The sequence below is a fragment of the Bidens hawaiensis genome, unplaced genomic scaffold (genome assembly GCF_021521415.1).
Source record: "Bidens hawaiensis isolate Kalapana, Puna unplaced genomic scaffold, B.hawaiensis_p1.1 tig00020922_1, whole genome shotgun sequence".
Lineage (NCBI taxonomy): Eukaryota > Viridiplantae > Streptophyta > Magnoliopsida > Asterales > Asteraceae > Bidens > Bidens hawaiensis.
In genome coordinates, this window is record NW_027493232.1 from 91,616 (window position 1) to 112,837 (window position 21,222).

Consider the following 21,222-nt stretch of genomic DNA (forward strand, 5'->3'; position numbering starts at 1 on the left):
CAGGGGTGCTGTAGACTTTTTCATGTTTAATCATCCACGCCTCGAACATATCCTTGAGTTCATCAGCGGTGCGCTCACCCGAAGAACTAAAAGCTGCAACTAACACAGAAAAGAACTAAAAGCTGCAACTATTATATACTATGGCGTGTGGGCCAAGTTAAGTGATGAAAACAAAATCCCATGACATAAAATAAAACCTCAATTATTATTCAAACAATCCATTACAAATAGAATAGCATTGATAAATTAGCATCAAACTTTCTTCACTATGTAATCAGTATTCACCCTGAACTCTCATATTGTGGATTAACAATAACAATTGGACTCCTTACAACATTACAACAACTCCTCCATATCAGTGACCCCGAGACCACAAGTTTCGTGTTACCGATAGAGTTTGCACTCACCGTAACTTTGAAGCTTCTCTTTTGTAAGGTATGCGAGAATGATAGTGTCGTCGGTTCCACTGTTACGTTCACTCCTTTTGGTGCTTTAATGATGGCATTGTAAGTAGCTTTATCATGGCCTACATTAGTTACAGTTCTTCTGAAAGCTCCTGTAGTTATTGCTTTCTTGTTCTTTAAGGTAAGTTGCATGGTAGGGTAGTTAATGGAATCATCACTGACAAGTGGTGGAAGCAATGAAGCACAATCAATCTTTGATTTGGAACCGATCAAAGTTGCGATTGATGATCCGTCATATCCTTCATGGCATAGAAACTGTACATATGACATGCTGTCCATATCATAGATCAACCCTGGACTCACGGCTCGTCTAGGATTCAGTTGACCGGCACCATACGCTAACTCTACGTATCAGTCAACCCTTGAGCTCATAGGTGTTGCTATTAACATGTAAACCATGTCAATGAAAAATCAAAAACATGAAAAAGTTAGTGTCTTTATGTTTTTAAGGTCTTAATTACCTGAAGTCAAAATGGCCGATTTTATCGCTGCAGGGGACCAATTTGGATGGAAAGATTTAACATAGGCTGCCACCCCTGCAACATGTGGACAAGCCATAGATGTTCCAGACATTATGGAAAACTTTGAGTATTGAGTATCGCCTTTTAGCCCGGTGAGTGTTTGTAGAGGGGTGTATGATGCCAAGATGTCGATTCCTGGTGCTGCAATATCCGGCTGTTTAACGGGACAAATGACTTGGTAAGTATTCATTAAGAGTTAAAACAAACTGCATAAGTAAATGTGGTTTTGACTTTTGAGTATCGTGTTGTGTTTTGCGAACCTTTAGTACATGTTTTGTTCCTGGATTTGGACCCCTGGATGAAAACGTCGCAATAGAAGGTGCCGCAATTTTCACTTGTTCAGACTTGTATATCACTGCAGATGGTGATCTGCATTTTATAAGATTTGACCCATTTGAGATAAAGCACATCCCAAATCGACACATTCATAAGTAAATGGTTCAAAGTCTAAATGATATTCTATTTACCTAGTGGAATGTATATATTTACTGATGGTTTCACCAACAGTCGAATTAACCATTGTTGCAGGTGCCATGAAAATCTGAGCAGTATCTAGAAACACTTCACTTTCGATGATGGTCCCGACTCCTCCGAGCCCTGTGATAACCGAGTCAGAACCCCAAGTCCCTAGCTTACATTGAACTAGCTTGCCCTTCACTTTACTCGGGTCCAACGTGTTTTCCAGGCAATACCTATGACAGATAGTAGTGAATATGGTGATATATACATATGATTCTGGTTTTAATTAACCCGTGTACTTCATGTATGACAAATAATACCCTGCGCTCTCCTGGCTTTAGGAGTTTATGGCCACATCATGTCCACTGGTGATCGGTAAAGCTTTTGCTTCGGGTCGAAACCATTTATCCCAATTCCCTGCATACACCACATATCGTGTTGAGAATCTCATCAAACCTAAGAATCTTGTTAGAGGTTGAAATAATTTGGACAAAAAGTGTTTCGGGTCAACTCAGCCCATATAAAAAATTGAACTTACGGTTACAGTCTTCCCGTTACCCAATACAACTTTGCTCTGGAACCCTCGGTCAATGCCACTAGCAGCCACAGTCAAAATCCACGGTGCGTGGTTCACAACGCTGCCTAAACTAGGCCCGTCATTCCCTGCTGACGCGACAGTGAGAATGCCCTTATTCATAGCGTGAAACGAAGCCACAGACATAGTATCAATGGTGTACGTGCCGGTGACACCGCCTATTGAGATTGATATAATATCAACTCCATCATGAATGGCTGCTTCAAACCCGGCTAACAAGTCCATGTCTGAGCAACCTGAGCTAGCCCAACAAACCTTGTAAATTGCGACCCTAGCTGATGGCACAGCCCCACGTGCCGTGCCTTTGGCTAAACCGAATAACTCTGCATTATGGACTGGTCTTCCAGCTGCTGTCGATGAGGTGTGGGTCCCATGCCCATCGACGTCCACAGGCGATAAGATATCGTTAGGATCGGGATTCCGGTCTAGCTTGAAGTATTTGGCACCTATAAGCTTGCTTTGAAAACATTCACATGAAGAAAGTCTTATTATCTAAATTCTAAACATCCCTTGATATGAATATTATTATATGATTTATATTTTAATAGCATACTTGTTGCATCCAGAGAAGTTAGCAAAATGATGACAAGATCCATTCCATTTTGCAGGTGGAGGGCCAAACCCATCGTCGTTAAAGCTTTCAGATTGTCGGGTTATTCCTGGTACGTTAAAAGCCGAAAAACTTTTTATAAACCATTAAGGAACCAAAGTTGATACATTATATTGAAATATTGTGAACCTGTATCCATAACACCGATAATAATATTGCTTTCAAGCTTCTTTCTTCTTGCTGTTTGAGGAAATCCTATGAAATCCCATGATCTTGTTGTATGCAGTTTGCGGTACTGGTTTAGAATAACAGATTGCACACCATTCATACCTTCACAAGCATTACAACAACCAAAATCATATTAACAAACGGTTAAACACACACACACTGTGTAAGGGCTCGAGACACGTACCGGATAACTCTTTTGCTTCAGATTCTGTGAGCTTTGCTGCAAATGCGTTAAAGCTCTTTGTATAACTATAGACATGAGACTTCTTTGCGTCTATCTCACTATATGCCAACAGATCAGCACATAAGAGGTGGCAATATGATTTCAAAATAATGTTACATTTTTCATTTGTGCTACCTTCCTTTCAATGCCGATAGGATGCTAATGTGTGTGCTTGCCTTGGATTCATCGTTAACCGATTGACTGCTCAAGAAGACAATGTAATAGTCCTGCAGTAGTAGATTTTATAAAATTTGTAAAGCAGTAAGAAAAATGCATGTGTTTAAAATGACCTGTGTTTCTTCTTTATCTTCTAACATGTGACATCTTGTGATGTAAAAATGTAGAAAGCAATAAACTAGAAGTAAGTATCTTGCCATCCTTGGATTTGGATGGATCATGTTAGTTGCAGTGAATTATAAATAGCAAGTTAACTTCTTAGTTGAATAGTATATTCCCATTGGAAAACCTTAAAGAAAGATTTTGTTCCTCAGTTGTGTTAAAAAAGAAAGTACCTATGTCCTAAGCCTTAGGCCCTATGTCTCTTAAGTCGTTTAACAAGTTCAGTTTGTCCCGTTAACTTGATAAAATGTCGTTGTGGGTCCCTTTGTAACTTGATGATCAAGGTTTTTAAAATGTTTAGTGGATCCTATTTGTTTTAAAGAAGAAATTAAGCTTGGTTTTTTAGTTGTTTACCAACAATTCGATTTGTTTGTTTATATCGTCTAATGTTTTCATTTTGTTGGTCGTTTTTGCTCGAGGGTTTTCGTTAAAAACCGGAAACAAGGACTGACATGAACAAGAAGCTTGAAGATCAAAGTTGTGAAGGCTCATAGTGTGTAGAAGAATGAGTGGCTTGTAAACCAATGATCCCAATTATACTTGTATTCCAATGCAAGAATGGTGAAATGATATATCACAGTGGGATCCATTGTTGACTTAATTGTCTTCCCTTTAATAATCCAACTGATATTGGTAAAATCAACCAATATATATATAACCAATACTCTTACAATATATGTATATAAGTTCTTATATGATTCTCAAGGTTATATACTTAATATTGATGAATCCAAACTAAGAATCGACGAGACCGAACCAAAATTAACCGAAAACCGTATTAACTAAGTACCGATTAGACCGAAAACTAAACTAACCCAAAATAAATTATCGGTGTTTTTGTAATCTCAGTTAACCTAAATTAACCGAACTAAACTGTTCATATTTTCATATATTTCTAACTTTATACCTCTATTTCATGTTTTATACTTTCATTTCATGTATTTTTTCATCTACCTCCTATATTTATAGGCAAAACTGTGACATCCCTCGATTTCGGGTCAAATCGTATTTATTTTGTATTTGTTTTTATGTTGTAAACCGACCCGATTTATATCCCGAACATTTCAAATATATAAAATATTGGATTTTATGTTACTAAAATATTCCCGCTTGTCTAATTTGAAAAACCCCTTTTACGGATTCGAAAACGGACTTAAAACGCTCAAGATACATCAAAAACGAACTTCCGGACGCGAACCGACGTGCAGATCAGCGGCAGACCAGCCCCATCTTTTTTTTGTTGTTTTGTGACTTGTCTTGACCCCTCTTGCATGCCAACCTTGATATCACACCCCATGCTTGACCCTTTCAACCCACCCTATATATACACCCCTATCCCCTTCATTAATCCTTGCTCATTCATCTCTTTCTCTTCCAATTCTTAAGCATTCAAAGGTGTTCTTCATATTTTTTTGGCAGTTTGACTTTCCAAAGTCAAACTGACCATAGTCTAACATTATAATCAACTTTTTAACACTTATTTATACTTGAAGATTGTTACGCAATATATATATAATAGCACCCTTTGTACCTTCGGTGGACATTTCTCCGGTCTCGGTCGGTTAAGTGTCCGGCCCATAAGACAAAGCTACATGGAGGACTCGTAGTAGACCTTGATTATATATTTTTTCCGCATCTAACCATCAAACTTGTTATACTTGTTTAACTTCTGCTTATCTTAGTTCTCTTTTACATTTTGAGTTCCATGGTTATGGGTTTGTAGAGACTAGCCTCGGTTATTCCGTAAATAACTCCAAACCGGAAGCCGAACTCTTGTTTACTAGTTTGTTTAAATAGTTGTATAAACATGTTTTATGTAAGATTTGAGTTTCTAAAAACCATTTTAATTAGTTCCATGGTTATGGGTTTGTAGAATCTAACCTCGGTCTTATCCCGAAACAAGATCCGAACCAGAAATCGAACTTTCGTTTAAAGACTTTGTTGTTAACTTTTTGTATGTAAGACTTTGGTATTATTGTTTATAAATTATTTTACAAGTTCTATGATGTTTGGACATGTGGTAACCATTCTTGGCCTTATTCCAAGATAAAAACCGAACAGAACCGAACTAAACCAAGTCTACTCGCTTAAGACACACAAGTGTGTTTTTAACCATTAAAGCTTATATATTTCTTTAAAAATACTTTATACACTGATTTTAATTATTTTCACAAAGTACTTTGAATGTTGAATCCAACTTGATCCTATAACAAAGTTTGGACCGATTAAACCGAACACTCGCTTAACGGACGTTGTTAGTTCTAAAACAATAGAACTACATACTTGGTTAAGTCTCTTTAAGATTTATTGAGTTATCTCACACATTTATTATTTTGGGAAAGTTGACTTTGGGTTTGGTCAAGTCACCAAGACCCGAACCGATCACCCGAACACTCGTTAAAACCCGTTTTAGTATCTATATTATAAAGGGACTTGCTTTCTTGCATTTTTACCCACCTTATTACTTAACATAGGTTGAGTAAAATTAAGGGCTAGATACTTTAACCCGGTTTCGAGCAAACTTACATTTTTAAAGGACTATTATTATAATTTCTTAAATATTTACATTTTAAACCTTAAACTTTAAATTGTTTACATTTCTTATCATTTATTTTCGTTTAAAGACTTCCAAGACAACTTTTCTAATACAAGACTTCTTCTCCTTTAGGCTTCGTTCGTTAAACTCATCGTTCCGGTTAATCTCCAAATCATCAAATCTTTCAAGTTTATTACTTGAACGTGAGTACTTTCATCCCCCATTTTCACTCTTTTATATTTTGGGGGTGACATTGCAAACTTATTCAAATCCAAATGATTTATACTTGAGTCTTAAACCACAAACTTTATTGTATACTTTACTTAAATAAATGCTCGATTTGGTGTTATATGCTTATATGCTTAAGTGCTAATGTGTTTACCGCTTTTGGATAGTTGATTCATAAATCCGAGTATATCTGGCATCCCCTTATAGAAAGGTGTCGTTAATGTATTCTTATTAACGATTTCATACAAAATCCGAGTATATTTGGCATCCCCTTATAGAAAGGTGTCGTTAATGTATTCTTATTAACGATTTTCATTTGTCTAAATTGTTGCTATTATTTATTGTTTTGTATACAAGTTGTGGAATTTCATATTATATATCTATTGTTCAAAAACTATGAAATTGCTCACCAACCTTTGTGTTGACAAAATCTATTTATGCAATGTTATAGGTTTGACTTTAGGTTGACTCGAGGACTTGAAGAAAAAACGTTATCGAGACTATTAGGATATTAGCAAAATGAACAATATATTATTTACTATGATTTGAATTCGGTTATTGTATGAACAAGTTATGTGACTCTTTGTGTTTTTATGAATTTAAATGAGTTGATTAAATATTGTCACTTAATAGTGTCGTGTGCGATGAACAATCGGTTGCGCCCCGACGTTTCCGTCATGGTCGGGGTGTGACAAAAACCTTTAGCTCATGTTTGGTACTGGTTACTAGCCAAACCTAACCGAAAACCGACAAACTAAAGAATAAACCGAACTGCTTAACAAAAAATTGATTGGTTAATAAGCTAGATTCATCGGGCTATTAACCAAACCACCACACCCCTTAGTAAACAAAAAGTTATTAATTGATATTAACCGAACCGAATTGAAAGCCGACAAACTAGTCGAATAAACCTAACTGATTACCAAAAACTAATTGGTTAATAAATCAAATTAATTGATGACTTATGTTTCACTCTCAGTTAAGGCTAAGAGAGAACTGCGGTTTTGTCCTTAAGGTTTCACCAAAATTGTGGTTTTCATCCAATAGTTTTGTTTGAACTTGCGATTAAACCCCACCCCACTAACCCCGTTAACTCTAGCCGTTAAACCCATCAGCCTACCCCTCACGCGAGGAGCAATTTTGTCATTTTTTCCCTAAATAAATCCCAGCCCTAATTCCCAAATATCATTTCCATCTTTGTCGTGGGAGAAAAGAGACAAAATTGATTAACGACCAAAGTTAACGGGGTTAGTGAGTTTGGGCTTAATTGCGAGTGAAAACAAAACTATTGGATACAAAAACCGAAAATATGAAACTATTGGATTAAAATCACAGATTTGGTCAAACCACAAAGATGAAAACAACAATTCTCTAACACAAAAGTAAGGGGTGCAAACACCAAGCCGAGCTTGAGCTCGGTTTATTTAACATACATGGAGCTCGAACTCGACTCGTTTACTATATTTATTAATTATTTTTCTTATATTTTTTTTCAATTTTTATATTATGTAAAATAATATATATTGTTTATAACATATATATATTAATTAATAATTATTATATATATATATATATATGTATTAAAAAATTATATAAATGAGAAGCTCGTGAGCCGGTTTAAGGTTAGACTCGTTTATTAAACAAACTTGTTTTTAGACCCAAGCTCAAACTCCATTAAGCATGGTTAAACAACCCATCCATGTGTTTGGTCCTCAAATAACAAGACGCCACCAACACCAACACCAACACCAACACCAACACCACACCCCTGGGTTTAGTGTTAAAGAAATGATGTTCGTCGTCTTCTTCTTCCTCCGTCGTACCGGCCGGCGATCCTTTACCACCACCACCTCAAACCTTTACACCAAGTATTCATTCACTCCACCTCCATCACTTCACCAAAAACAACCTATTAACTCTAACCCACAAACCCATAACACCAACACCAACAAGAAAAAAAGCAAGCCTCTTTACCGTCCTCCGTCTTCTCTCGACCGGTCCGGCCAAACCCCTTTAATCTCCAACCTCCCATTCGACTTCCGGTTCAGTTACACCGAGAGCAGCCCTGCGGTGCGGCCCATTGGTCTCCGTGAGCCAAAGTACTCGCCTTTTGGCCCCGAGAGGGTTGATCGTGTCTGGACGGGCGTATGCGCCCCTGCGGTCGACCCGATAGCCAGTAAAGAAGAGAGTGTGAAGCTGGAAGGCAAGAGGAAGATGATGAGGGACAGGGTTCAAGGCCAGGAGTTGACCAATGCTGAGAGGATTGCATTGGTTGAGAGTTGTGGGAAGCATAAAACCAAGAGACAGATCAATTTGGGTAACTTATTGTTATTGTTAAAAATTGATCAACTTTTGAGCTTATGTTAGGCTCTTATGATTTAGACAAGAAATCCAAGATGGTTTGGTGCGGTTATTAGCCTAAACTGAAACTGAATTCGTCAGTTAATCTAGTTTATTAACCAATCGGTTTTTGGTTTATTCGGTTAGTTTGTCAGTTTTTAGTTCAGTTTGGTTAGTTTCGGTTAATAACCAAAACCAAGATGGTTTGGTTCGGTTATTAGTGTAAACTGAAACCGATTTTGTCAGTTAATCTAGTTTATTAGCCAATTGGTTTTTGGTTAATTGGTTTGATTTATTCGGTTAGTTTGTTGGTTTGTGGTTCGGTTTAGTTAGTTTCGGTTAATAATAATAAAAATTAAGATTGGGCTAAAGTTTTTGCTTAGAAATACATGAAATGGAGGTATAAAAGCTAGAAATAATATATGTAAATATGAATGGTTCAGTTCGGTTCTTTTAACCAAGGTTACAAAAATAAACGACAGCTGATTTTTGATTTTTGGTTGGTTTAGGTTTCGCTAGTTTTTCAGTGATCACAACTACGTTTTGGGTTAAGTTTTTTTGGATTGCAAAATGCATTCTTTGAATGTAATAATTGGTGTGTTGAAAACAAAGCGATGCTTAAAGCTACATGGCATGCAACAATTCTCAAGTTTTAACCTTTTATGCTTTGCAAGATTAAGTGATAATTATTACTTTATGCATTTTAAATAAAGTTACTAATGCATGTGTCTGCTTGATTCTGTTTTATGTGACTAATTTAAGAGATAAAAGCTAGTTTTGTTTGATGCTTGTTAGAACATTGGCTAATTGCATCATGATATAAGTTGTGTAGGTAGAATTTGTTCCCTAACCTTTTTCTTGGTGGTGACATGTAGGACGGGATGGATTAACACACAACATGCTGAATGACATTCATAATAACTGGAAGCATGCAGAAGCAGTTAGGATTAAATGTATGGGTGTACCAACTGTTGATATGAAAAACGTGTGCGCACAGTTGGAGGTAAGATCGTTTTTGAACTGTTGGACATGAATGCATTGCTTAATACTGTTTCCATCAAAGATCACAACTTGCAGATGGCCTAAAGCACTTTTTTTCATTCCTAGTTTCCAACTCCGTTTTGAATTGTATGTAGTATGTTCCAGGATAAAGCATTCGGTAAGATCATACACAGGCACGGTGGCTCACTCATATTATACAGAGGCAGAAATTACCACCCTAAGAAGAGGCCCGTGATCCCGTTAATGTTATGGAAGCCCCAAGAGCCAATATATCCAAAGCTGATAAAAATTACTATTGAAGGTCTAAGCATTGATGAAACAAAAGAAATGAGGAAGAAAGGATTAGCCATTCCTGGTCTCACAAAGCTCGGTAATTCTTCACTAAATATTTTGTTTGGTCGTTTGGTGTTGGAGATAAAACGTAAGTTACATGTTTTTTATGCAATGTGTTAATGCAGCAAAAAACGGTTACTATGGTGGTCTTGTTCCTATGATCCGAGATGCCTTTCTGGTGGAGGAACTGGTTCGAATCGACTGTAAGGGTTTGGAAAGAAAAGATTACAAGAAGCTAGGTGCTAAATTGAGGGTTAGTGTTCAGATTGTTTTAACTTTAACTAGTGTCTTTTGATTTTCGTTTTTTTTAATGAAGTTTTTAACTTATGCATATGTGTAAATACAGGATTTGGTTCCATGCATTCTGGTTACATTTGAGAAAGAACAAATAGTTATATGGAGGGGCAAGGACTACAAGCCTAAAGAAGGTGGATGCTTTCTCATGGACCGTGAATTTTTTGACAAAAGCGAGACCGACCCCGAGCATGATAGTCAAGATGTCAACCATGGTGAAATTGAGTTTGACTCTGATGAAAACTAAGATCTTTTTATGTTGCTGCAAATCTTGAACCATAGTTATGGAGTCTCGCACTTCACATTCAAAGATGGATCATGCAGTCGAGTCAAAACTAGCAAAGTGAAGGATTGTTGGGGAGTTATCTTGGAGATTGTTGAAGAAATCCTACGTTGACAGGCCGAAGAATAGGTAGCTCTATCGGCTTTCTTGTGACCGTCCTTTTAACAAATATTTGATACAGGTGTGTCTTGTTAATAATTAAAACCATATACACATAAACATTAGGCTTCCTTGGTTAGTTGGTTTGTCAAATTTTTGTTTACTAAATTGGTTTATTAGTGACTTGCTGATTAATTTAGAATGGGCCAAATGTGTTGGCATTAACACCGACAAATTGCGCTGACACCAAGTAATCGTGTTAAATAAGTTAACAGATCGACACAGTTGAACAAAAATAATATATTAAAGGTCGACACGATGCATTTAACGCTTATAGTTAGTTTTGTTTTGTTTTGTTTATTTTTTTTTTTTTTAAATAATTGTAGTGATGTATGATAATAGATCATAAGGGACATATGTGTAAATACCCAATACATGTACGATATATAAGCATGATTAAAGATTACCAATCTTTTATCCAACACCAAAAATCTTCATATCCTCATTTAGAGGAAAAGAAAGCAGTTGTTAACCTATTATTCTCCAAAACAACAAACACCCTTTTGAAGATATGATTCGATCGATGAAAAAGATATGTTCAAAAAGCAGCAGCGATCACGAAAACGAGTTGGAGATGGTATTGGAGGTATCTCTGCCAGAAGAAATATTAATCAAAACCGACACCAACGCTGCCACAAAACGATGGCGACGTATGTTCAATCTTGTTAGACCACAGAAAGACCGGGCCGCCAGGTGGATGACCACATTGTCTTCCATCAATGACGGTTCCAAGGACAAACAATTTATGTATTTCTTGAAGATCGCTGGCTCTTCTTTCATCCCGTTTCAGGTTCAACTTGATCGCGCATTATTATTGCCCGTTAGAGACGGTTCAATTGTAAGCATCAACCCCTTATATTCCACCTCAAATTTATGCTTTTTTTGCATACTTCTGAATCTATGTTACAATTGTTTTTCCATATATTGGGTTGACTTTTGAGGTCAACCAAATTGAAAAATGGTATATAAGTCAACCTTTGGCCAAATTTCTAATGAATCCATATCTAAAGACAACAAACTGAACTAAAAAAGTAAACTTCCTATTTCACATGACAAGCCTAATCTATGTTTATGATAAACCATTTAGTTGAATCCGCAATTACAATACGACACAATGTACAGCTATTCATGAATATACAGTCATTATAGCATGTAATTGATCAATTCATGCAGGAAGCATCTACTGCTAAATATATTGTACAGCAATACACAGCAGCAACAGGCGGATTGGCTGCCATGAACACTGTGAACAGCATGTATGTTGTCGGTGAGGTGAACATGGTACAATGTGAAATCCAGGAAAATGATCAAGATAAGACACGCGTCAGAGACGGATCCGAGTCAGGTGCATACATGCTGTGGCAAAAGAACCCTAATTTATGGTTCATGGAGCTGGTTGTCTCCGGTTGCAGAGTCAGTGCTGGCAGTGATGGCACCGTCACTTGGACCCAGTCTTCTTTGAACCCCTCTCAGTCTTCCAAAGGACCTCCAAGACCACTTCGCCGTTTTTTTCAGGTAAACTTTACTAATGTTCATATCAATATTATGGTAATGTTGATTGATTATATATGGGTTTGGTCAATCACAGGGCTTAGACCCGAGGTCAACAGCCAACCTATTCCTAAATGCAGTTTGCATAGGAGAAAAGTTAGTCATGAACGAGGATTGCTTCATACTTAGGCTTGACACGAGCCAAGATATCCTAAAAGCACAAAGTAAACCAAACATGGAGACCACACACCACATTATACAAGGGTATTTTAGTCAAAGAACAGGCCTTCTAATCCAATTTGAAGACACTAAATTAGTCAAGATCAAGTCAACACGAAAGGGTGGTGACCAATATGTCTATTATGAAACAAGCATCGAATCATCCCTAGAAAATTACAAACACATAGATGGAGTCAACATCGCACATTACGGGAAAACTGTAACATCAGTTTATAGATACGGGCAAGGAGGTAACACGAAATGGAAAATTGAAGAAACGTGTACACTTAAAGAAGTCGAGTTTAACATTTGTAGTTTATCAACGGATTCTTTTTTACCTCCCCCTGATGTAAAAAATGAAGAACAGGTGGTCTAAAGTTACTTGCTTTTACAAATGTAAATGACAACATTATAGCAGAAACAAATTAAATACGTAAATATGAATACTCAGATCAAATCCATAGCTACAAAGCCTAAAAAATATGCAAAAACACCAACATGGATTTACAAGTTGTAGTCTAGGATTACTTAACACCATCGTACTTGGATAGAGGGAAAAAGATTAATTGGGAATATAGGGCTCGAAAAGCTTTACACAAGGATTCGGATCATATTGCAAAACTTCAGCAGCCCGTTCAAATTCTTCCCTCAATACACGAATGCTACGTTTGTCTACAACCCGGCCCAAATCATGAGATACCTCAAACGGATCTTCTATACAAATCAGGTGTCGGTCATTCCCGATCCTTCTAGTCCAGTCTTTTTCCCGTTTGCTATACACGTTTACAAAAATTTATTTTAAATCAACTTTCCATTAACCTAACGGTAATTAGTAAATAACATATGAGAAGTTTCAAATTAGCAACCAACCTTATTAAGCATCCCATACGTATAGATATGACGTCATTAGTATAATCATGACGATAAGCCCAGTAGTTAAAAAATGCCCAAACCAACTGAGCAATACTTTCACCATTGCGGGACCCAAAACCTTGAAGTTTCTCGACTTGGTCAAAGTAAGAACATTCAACATCGTCCACATTTACTTTATATGTTGTCTCCATTCCCTAATGAAACAATGAATAATCCAGCATCTTATAAAGATTCATAAGTGGGAAATTAGAAAAAAGAAAAAAAAGAAAACCTGTAGGCATGGAAGGATAGAAGGCGTTCGCTGCTGCAAGAAATGAATGCACATCAAAACGTACCTGAAAAACAAATAAAAACAGTTTTAAATTTACAACAAAAGAGTAGACTATAAAAAGGGACATAAACGGTTAACCCACGCGTAGCTAGATAAGGTCCCTTGAAAAGTTTCATTAACCCCTCGGGATTTTGCCCAATGTTTAACAATAAACGCCAGCTGCCGCAGTCTCGGATCTATCTTCGAGTAATCACGAAGAAGTTTTGTATTTATAACAGCAAGCAAATTGTTGACACAAATATCACACGAGATTCCAGTGGCGGGATCCATAAGCTTCACTATGGGAACCCTGGCACGAGTCAATGCCTGAAAAAACAAAAGCATAAGTCAGAACCTTAAACAGCCCCATTAACACTTTTGAAAACAAAAGAGATAACACACCTGAACATTTTCAAGGTTATCCGATTTCAAAATGTCAGCGAGCTTTAACAAGATTTCTGCTTTGTCCACGTCATCATCCCCCATTGCAAGACAAACATCGATGTCACTTTTACGAAACCCAAACGAGTTGGCACAAGATCCGTAAAGAAATAACCGAGCATTGGGCCATTCATTTGTAACATGTTTGTTTAATAAAGCCATTAATTGTTTTTGCTTCTCTTTTTCTTCTTCTGGTGGTATCAAAGACTCAAAAATTTCAAGAAAATGATCATTTAGCCTGTTTATATCCCTCCGGCATTCTATTTGACTTCTATGATTTCTCATTCTCTGGTTCAGTAGCCATTGTCCCCTTTTATCTGCTCTGTATTCCTGATCATAAATTGTGATTTGAAAAATAAAGCTCAAAAGTACTAAAACTCATACACTAACATGCAAAAAGGCTTTTAAGACAACAAGCATACAGATTCAGTTTAATCATTACAAAGTCAGCTTCGGTTTTATTTTATAAAGTTCAAAGCTTGTTAATAATGAAGCATGGAAAAGGGAAACAAATCTCAGACCTTAACTAATTATACTAATCTAAGTTCATCCAAATCTAATATCTTATCTATAAACAAGATACTCACAAAACACTAATGACATTCAAAGTCTTTCTTCTATCATATGTAGTAAGTAATTATGCATAACAAAAAAAAAAAAAAAAAAAAAAAAATTAAAAGTAAGCATTTACCTTATCTCTTGATTTAGGGCCCGTCTTTACATCACCCTTCTCATCCGTTCCGTCTTCAAGCAATAAATTCTCAACCTGTTCCTCTAAATCATCCAAATCCCCTGAGTCAGCCCCATTGCTCATCGATCTATTTTCACTCGGTCTACTCGGATCATGTAACACTTCAACATCAGTTGCAGAAACCGAACCTGAATGAAGATGACTTCCTCTCGATGGGCCCGAATGGTTATGGTTTCCCCCAACATGCAATCTTTCTCCCGAATTCGCAACATCCCTCTGCATACTAGGTTCCGGAATCCTCGAAAACCCCGGTGGCGGCATCCGCCTCATGGCTTCAGCCGACACGTAATTGCCAAAAGTCAATGAGCTAAGTTTCATATGCTGCATTAACTCCGCATCCGGAGCATTCCCCATAGCCAATTCTCTTTCCCTCAACAAATGCTGCTCGATACTCGCCAAATCGTAATCCAAGTTTGCTTTTTTCGGTGCTTGGATATCGGATTGCAACGACCCGAAAACCAGCTTGCTATGACGATCTTGCCCTTGCTGCTCCTGGTGTTGATTACTGTGAATAAGTCCAAGCTTTGATAGATAATCAAGCACGTTTTGATCGTTGACCTGTTGATGTTGACCGTGGATATAATTAGCAGCAGTCCAATTAGGGTTTGGAATGATGAGATTGGGGTTCAAATTAGGGTTTTGGGGAAACCCTAGGTTGTGATTGAAGTAATTGTTATGCTGCTGCGGCGGGGGGAAAAGGGTATGGCGGGAAGAGAATGGTGGTGGCGGGAAGGGCGAGACGGCTGGGAGTGGTGGCTGTTGGGTGGTCGGAGGACGTGGGTGTTGTGGTGGGTTTTTAAGAAGTTGGAGAAGAAACTCGCCGCCGTTTGCAGGTGGTGGCTGTGGTGGTGGCGGAGTATTAATATTATTAGTATTATCAGCTCCACCGCCGCCGGCCATGGTTGGTTTATGGGTTTGGAGAGAAAGAGAAAGAGAAAGAGAAAGAGAAAGAGTTTAATTTAAAAAAGTGAGTTGCATTATTATGTGTTGTTTTGTTTGGTACTTTTTTATCTTTTACTTTCCCTTTGAACACTTGACTTGTTTGTTTTTAAAGGTCGTACAACATTAATAATTTTGTTACCACTTTTCATTAACTTAAGTGCTACCACTTACATTAATTTTGTTACCAATTTTCAAGCTCTATAAGACTATATACAATTGAGTCATGTGGCATGTGTCTTTCTAGTTTTTAAAGTGTGAAGGCATGTGTATGTATGCCTTTTCTTATTAGACATCTGAATCTGAATGTCTTTAAAAAGGTAAGATGCAGTTTGTTTTTTTTATAAGAAAAGAGATAGATTAAAGGTTTATAATCTGTAATAAGAATGCTGTTTGTTTTTTTAACTTTTGCATGTTATTAAAATAAACTAAAATTCAAATAAACCGATTTTTTTTTAATTTAAAAGAGTTTTCAACGTTGAAATTTAAATAATAATTACACAACACTAAAATAATATTATTGAAACCATAATAACAATTTTTTAGATAATTCATTTCATACTTTGTATTAGCTCATCAATTTCATCTTGTAACCAAGTCATATATTTACGATCTGATGTACACAAGAGACGGCAGGATGTGGCAGAGATGGGAGGTAGCGAAGCATGGTACAGTAAGTTTATGCCTCAAGTGCTGGATTTCGATCGGCTGAGTAGGGATTGTGAAGGGGCAATGTCGGTGGATGATGGGCAACGACCAATGGAGGGGCAACATATGGTAGCTAGGGTTGAGAGTCTGTGAAGGAGAACGATGGTTTATGAGGTTAGAAGAGATAAAAAGAAAATGGACTAGATCTACACCACGAAGAGTTCGTGCAGTTTTTTTAATGAAACATTTGCGAGAAAACAAACACTCTAGAAGCTCATGTCTGCGCGGCGCAAACAGAAGAACTCCCGTAGAGCTTTTTTCAAAACACCACCTAAGAAATAAATAGAGTGGGACCGAGAATATGTAGGGATATATAAAAGGTGAGGCATAATTGGGAGGGCATAGGAAGCGATGCGACATTTTTTAGTTTTGGCAGTGGAGGTGTGCGCATCCACTTTGGTGTGGTGGAGGTATGGAGACGAAGATGAAGACTGTACATATGTGGGGTTTTCCAGTGGTGGAGGCGTACTTGTCTCCTTTACTTCCTTTTCCCCATCGAAGTAGCATAACTACAAAACCTATTAGCTAGGGTTTTCAAATTGTGTCACACCCTAACTTAGGGCCTGGGTGTGACGCCCTTTAGTTGGTATCTGTTTTGAAAATATATCAGAGTTGCCGGTTATTAGCAGAAGTCTTTAAAATATAATATTTATTTATAAAATGTCGGGACAAAATACCCGTTTGATATTTCAAATACATGTCTTTTGAAAATATAATTTATTAATAATATTCTGAATAAAATATCTGAGCCATCAAATCACCTCTAATGACTATATCTCCAATCTTCTATCAGTCTTGTCTGTCAGTTCTATTCTTTACAGTTTCCCTGAAATGTGGGGGAAAAATACATCAGCACACAGCCGGTGAATAACGCTGACTCAGTTCAATACCATTGTGTAAACAAATAATAATACCTTTGTGACAATACTCATTAGGCATCCAACTCAATTGGGTTAAAATTACCCTAAGTACATGTACAATTAATCATATACACAATTTCTCTGAACAGTCTGTAGACTTCCAGAGGCGTGTTTGATGATATGCATGGCCTCGGGGAACTCCGAGTCACCATGTATGTATGGATCCAGACACATGTATACTCTTAATCTGAGTATGCCTGTTTCTTATTATTGTAACACAAAGTTTTAAGGATTCATAAATTCTATGCAAATAGTTCAAACTCTAAAAGAGTTGTAAAAGTTTGGAGCGTATTCGCCTTTTATGATTGAATCAGTTTCTGACACTGATTCCTGTATATTGATCAGTTTCTGCTACTGACCCTGTTTGTAAATCAGTTTTGGTTACTGATTTTTGTTTCTGTTTTTCAGCTTTCTGATTGATTGATTGTCTGTTATCTTAGACCTATAGTACGAGATTAACATTTGTATAAATATCTAGATCAACGATCTAGCTTTAGACCCCGTAGTCTGTTTTGTATAGCTGTAACCTTGACAATTTATTTGTATAGTATAAAACATTTGGACATTTAGTCCTTTTATCTGTTAATTATATATCAGGTTTCTTCTTCAAGAAGAAGCATTACTTTAACTATAACCTGTGTGAATGGATAGTATATTTCTTAATCATTAAGAATTATTATTTTAACTATATCCTTGGCATGATTACGTTTCTTAATCATGAAGAAACAATAATTAACTATAACCATTTCTTATGAAAAGTTATATTATATTTAACAGCAATCAAGATTCGGGCTATACCCCCGACTATGGTCTAAGCTATTATGATAATAATAAAATAATAACTTAATCAGAACCCCTACCTCGTATGGTACTTGGATTTAAATACTTATGACTGATCGAGCAGCACTTCTAATATACTTCGTGTACTATCGTATAAACCGTCAGAGCTTCGAAGCTTGGCACGTTCCATGAGGTCAGCACGCTTCTCGAGACTAGTGTGTGCGAGAAAGTGTGTGAAAATGGGTGTTGGAGGTGTGAGACAGGAATGCCGATCACCCCCATTTTATAGCTGAATTTGGGCATATTCGCGCCGCGCGAAGAGGCAAGGTATGGCGGTTCGCGCCGCGCGAAGTTGCTATAGGGTTGTTGAGTCATTAGTAGGCTTGCCACGTGTCACCAGGTGCTGCCACGTGTCTCCACGTGTCACGCATGCAGAAATGCAACTTCGCGTCGCGCGAAGAATCGGATCCTACCATTTTGCGTCGTGCGAAGATGCTTCAAAGTCGTTTCAAGTCTTTTATCTTTCGCGTAGCGCGAAGATGTTGAAGCCTGATCCTTCGCATCACGCGAAGATGCAAATTTCAGATTTTCATTTTCAGTCCTTGTATTATCTAAAAATACTAAAGCGGCCCTTATGCGGCGATGCGAGCGTGTGAAGTGCAAAGTGCGCCATCAAAACGCCACATTACGCCCGAGCCCGTGTCTGAGTCCGAGCGTCAGGTGCTTCGCACCCTCCGCTAAGACTATGGAGAGTGGTTAGTCATATTAAAACACTAGGTTAAGTACCCGTGTGATACACGGGTTAAACAATTTTAACTTTATAAAAATTGAAATCATATTAGATTAATTAAATAAAATGTTAAGCTACAATTATAATTGACAAACATAAAAATAATTCATAAATCTAAGATTTTTGACATTGTGATATTTTCTATTACACTGTTTGAATAATGAAAACTATATATATATCATAAATCTGTAAATACTTATTATAAATTATATTACAAGTTATATATAATTGGAAAAATGTAATTACAATTATAATTCACAAAACTCTGATGGCTTGCATGTTCTCACAAACTTTTTCACCACTTCACGCCACAAACATGTTTGGAGATTTTCTTTTGCTAGGTCGTCCACAAACTTATACTAAAAATAGTACCTGCAAGTTCAAAATGTTCAAAAAAATCTAAATAGGGATCACGATGAAAAATGTTTTCATATATCAAGATTATATAGAATAGTTGTTATATAACAAAAACTAACACCTCAATATTCTCAACATGGATTCGTAACATGATGTTCAAGTATTTTTGTTAGTCCCATTTTGATTTAGTCTTTTGCATTGTAAATATATGTTTTGGGCTTTAGTTGTTAGTGTTAAATGTATAGGCCCAAGGGAAATAATGTTGTATAGCCTATTGGGCATTGGATGTGTTCTAATTCTCATGTATGTTTCCCTATAAATAGGAAGCATGCCATGAGAAGCATGTGTTGATTGTTCATCAATAGAAAACCTTTTGGCAAAAATTCTATCTCTCTAACCTTCTCACTTCTCTCGGCTCTCTCTCTCTCTCTCACTCACCTTTCTTTAACCAAAAATAATCTCAAGATCCGAGACCTCTTGGTTGCTTAGTATGATTTCCACTAGCACTAAGTTAGGTTGATCCAAAGACGTTGTTAGATCCACCCGAATAGGGACCTATAATTGGTATTAGAGCTTCGGCTCACTAGTTGAGGGTTTTTGGATCACAACCTTGGGTTTTGATCTTGAGAAGAAGAAAATAAGTGTTCAAGTCTTCTTGACAAGAAAATCTTCAAAAAAAACAAAAACAAGAAAAATAGAAAAATACAAAAATAAGTGGACAAAAGCTTGGGTTACGGGTTCAAAAGTGCTAGATCTAAGAAGTTTGGGTTAAAATGTGCTAAAGATTGGGTTACGGGTTCAAAAAGTTGGTCAAAATTGATAAAGAACAATTTTGCTTCTCATGGCATAAAAGTTTGTGCAACAACCTTTGACCTAGTACGGATAAGGTTAGGTGAAAACAGATCCCAAGGAAGATTTTTCTCAGAAAGATAAAATTCTTTCGCTTCGCTTGGATCCTTTCGTTTCGCTTAGAATCCTTTCGCTTCGCTTGGATCCTTTCGCTTCGCTTAGAATCCTTTCGCTTCGCTTGGATCCTTTCGCTTCGCACGAGACTCTTTCGCTTCGCACGAGACTGTTTCGCTTCGCTTGAAGCTGTTTCGCTTCGCTTGAAGTTACTTTGTGCGAAAAGGTTGACTGTTTTGAAGAATAAGCTTTGTTGAAGGCTTGTAACTACTTAGACCATGGCTAGCACTGATTCAGAACTATTGAAGGGTTATTTGCTGTTGGAAAACCAAGTAGGAACCCCTACAAAGCCTCCAAAATATATGACCTTAGACGATAACTTTGCAGATTTCAAATGGAGATTTATGAATTATATCTCTTTGACTGAGACTGATTTGTTGAGATGCTTTGAACAAGGTCCTCATGTTCTCGTGACTCGCACTGATGCTGGGGAACAACTTAAGGCTCCAGAAAACTATGATCAAGCAGATAGGGACCTGTTAGCACAAGATAAGAAGGCCTATCTCATATTGACTGTTTGTCTTTCAAACGAAATCTCTGAAACTCTTCGTGAACACACAAGTACCAAGGGTCTGTGGGAAGCACTTGTTGAAAAGGTTGAGAGCAATGCCGAAATCAGGGAAAACAAAAAGGCCCTGTTAAAAGAAGAGTTCAATATGTTTAATCATCGTCAAGGTGAAGCTGTTTTGGAGTTGGTAAAGAGATTTGAGAAGTTGATGGTAAGAATTAGGGCTGCAAGTGTCAACATTGCAAATGCCGAGGTCAACCACAAGTTGATGAACTCTTTGCCATATAGCTGGAGTACCAATACTGTCATGATCAAGAGAACTATAAATCTAAACATGATGACAAACACTGACTTGATATCCACTATCAAGTCATTTGAAATGGATGAGCAGATGAGAATGAACAATCATCTTAGTTCACTGAATCAAGCTGGAGTGAGTACTGCCTCCTCGATGCCAACTGCTTTTATAAGCAAAGCTCAACCGAATGTGTATCCCGTGACCACTCCCAAGTACTCCTCATGTGTTCCTTCACAACCAACAACATTCATCTCAACAACAAATCAATCAGATTCTTCCAATACAAGCTCGTTCCAAAAGGCGGTCGACAGTGCAGTTGC

At 37.2% G+C, this 21,222-nt stretch overlaps 3 protein-coding genes and 1 pseudogene across 4 annotated transcripts; 2 read left to right on the top strand and 2 right to left on the bottom strand.

Moving 5' to 3' along the window:
• Positions 1 to 281: 281 nt before the first annotated feature.
• LOC143562268 (subtilisin-like protease SBT4.14) lies at positions 282 to 3,417 on the bottom strand (annotated as a pseudogene). Its single transcript, XR_013140456.1, has 10 exons — positions 3,331 to 3,417; positions 3,002 to 3,179; positions 2,779 to 2,919; positions 2,593 to 2,698; positions 1,983 to 2,496; positions 1,765 to 1,861; positions 1,453 to 1,677; positions 1,246 to 1,354; positions 926 to 1,139; positions 282 to 844 (listed from the first exon to the last, which is right to left on the bottom strand). The product of XR_013140456.1 is annotated as a subtilisin-like protease SBT4.14 (transcript).
• Positions 3,418 to 7,934: 4,517 nt separating this feature from the next.
• On the top strand, positions 7,935 to 10,359 carry LOC143562269 (CRS2-associated factor 1, mitochondrial-like). The gene is made up of 5 exons (XM_077050123.1): positions 7,935 to 8,460; positions 9,359 to 9,486; positions 9,630 to 9,855; positions 9,944 to 10,071; positions 10,165 to 10,359. The coding sequence occupies exons 1-5, from the start codon at positions 7,935 to 7,937 to the stop codon at positions 10,357 to 10,359; spliced, it is 1,203 nt and encodes a 400-aa protein (XP_076906238.1).
• A 718-nt stretch (positions 10,360 to 11,077) lies between these two features.
• LOC143562270 (uncharacterized) lies at positions 11,078 to 12,665 on the top strand. The gene is made up of 3 exons (XM_077050124.1): positions 11,078 to 11,392; positions 11,728 to 12,069; positions 12,143 to 12,665. The coding sequence occupies exons 1-3, from the start codon at positions 11,078 to 11,080 to the stop codon at positions 12,638 to 12,640; spliced, it is 1,155 nt and encodes a 384-aa protein (XP_076906239.1). The 3' UTR covers positions 12,641 to 12,665.
• Positions 12,666 to 12,738: 73 nt separating this feature from the next.
• Positions 12,739 to 15,539, bottom strand: LOC143562271 (UTP:RNA uridylyltransferase 1-like). Its single transcript, XM_077050125.1, has 6 exons — positions 14,580 to 15,539; positions 13,850 to 14,218; positions 13,551 to 13,774; positions 13,409 to 13,472; positions 13,135 to 13,331; positions 12,739 to 13,037 (listed from the first exon to the last, which is right to left on the bottom strand). The coding sequence occupies exons 1-6, from the start codon at positions 15,537 to 15,539 to the stop codon at positions 12,827 to 12,829; spliced, it is 2,025 nt and encodes a 674-aa protein (XP_076906240.1). The 3' UTR covers positions 12,739 to 12,826.
• Between the last annotated feature and the right edge of the window lie 5,683 nt (positions 15,540 to 21,222).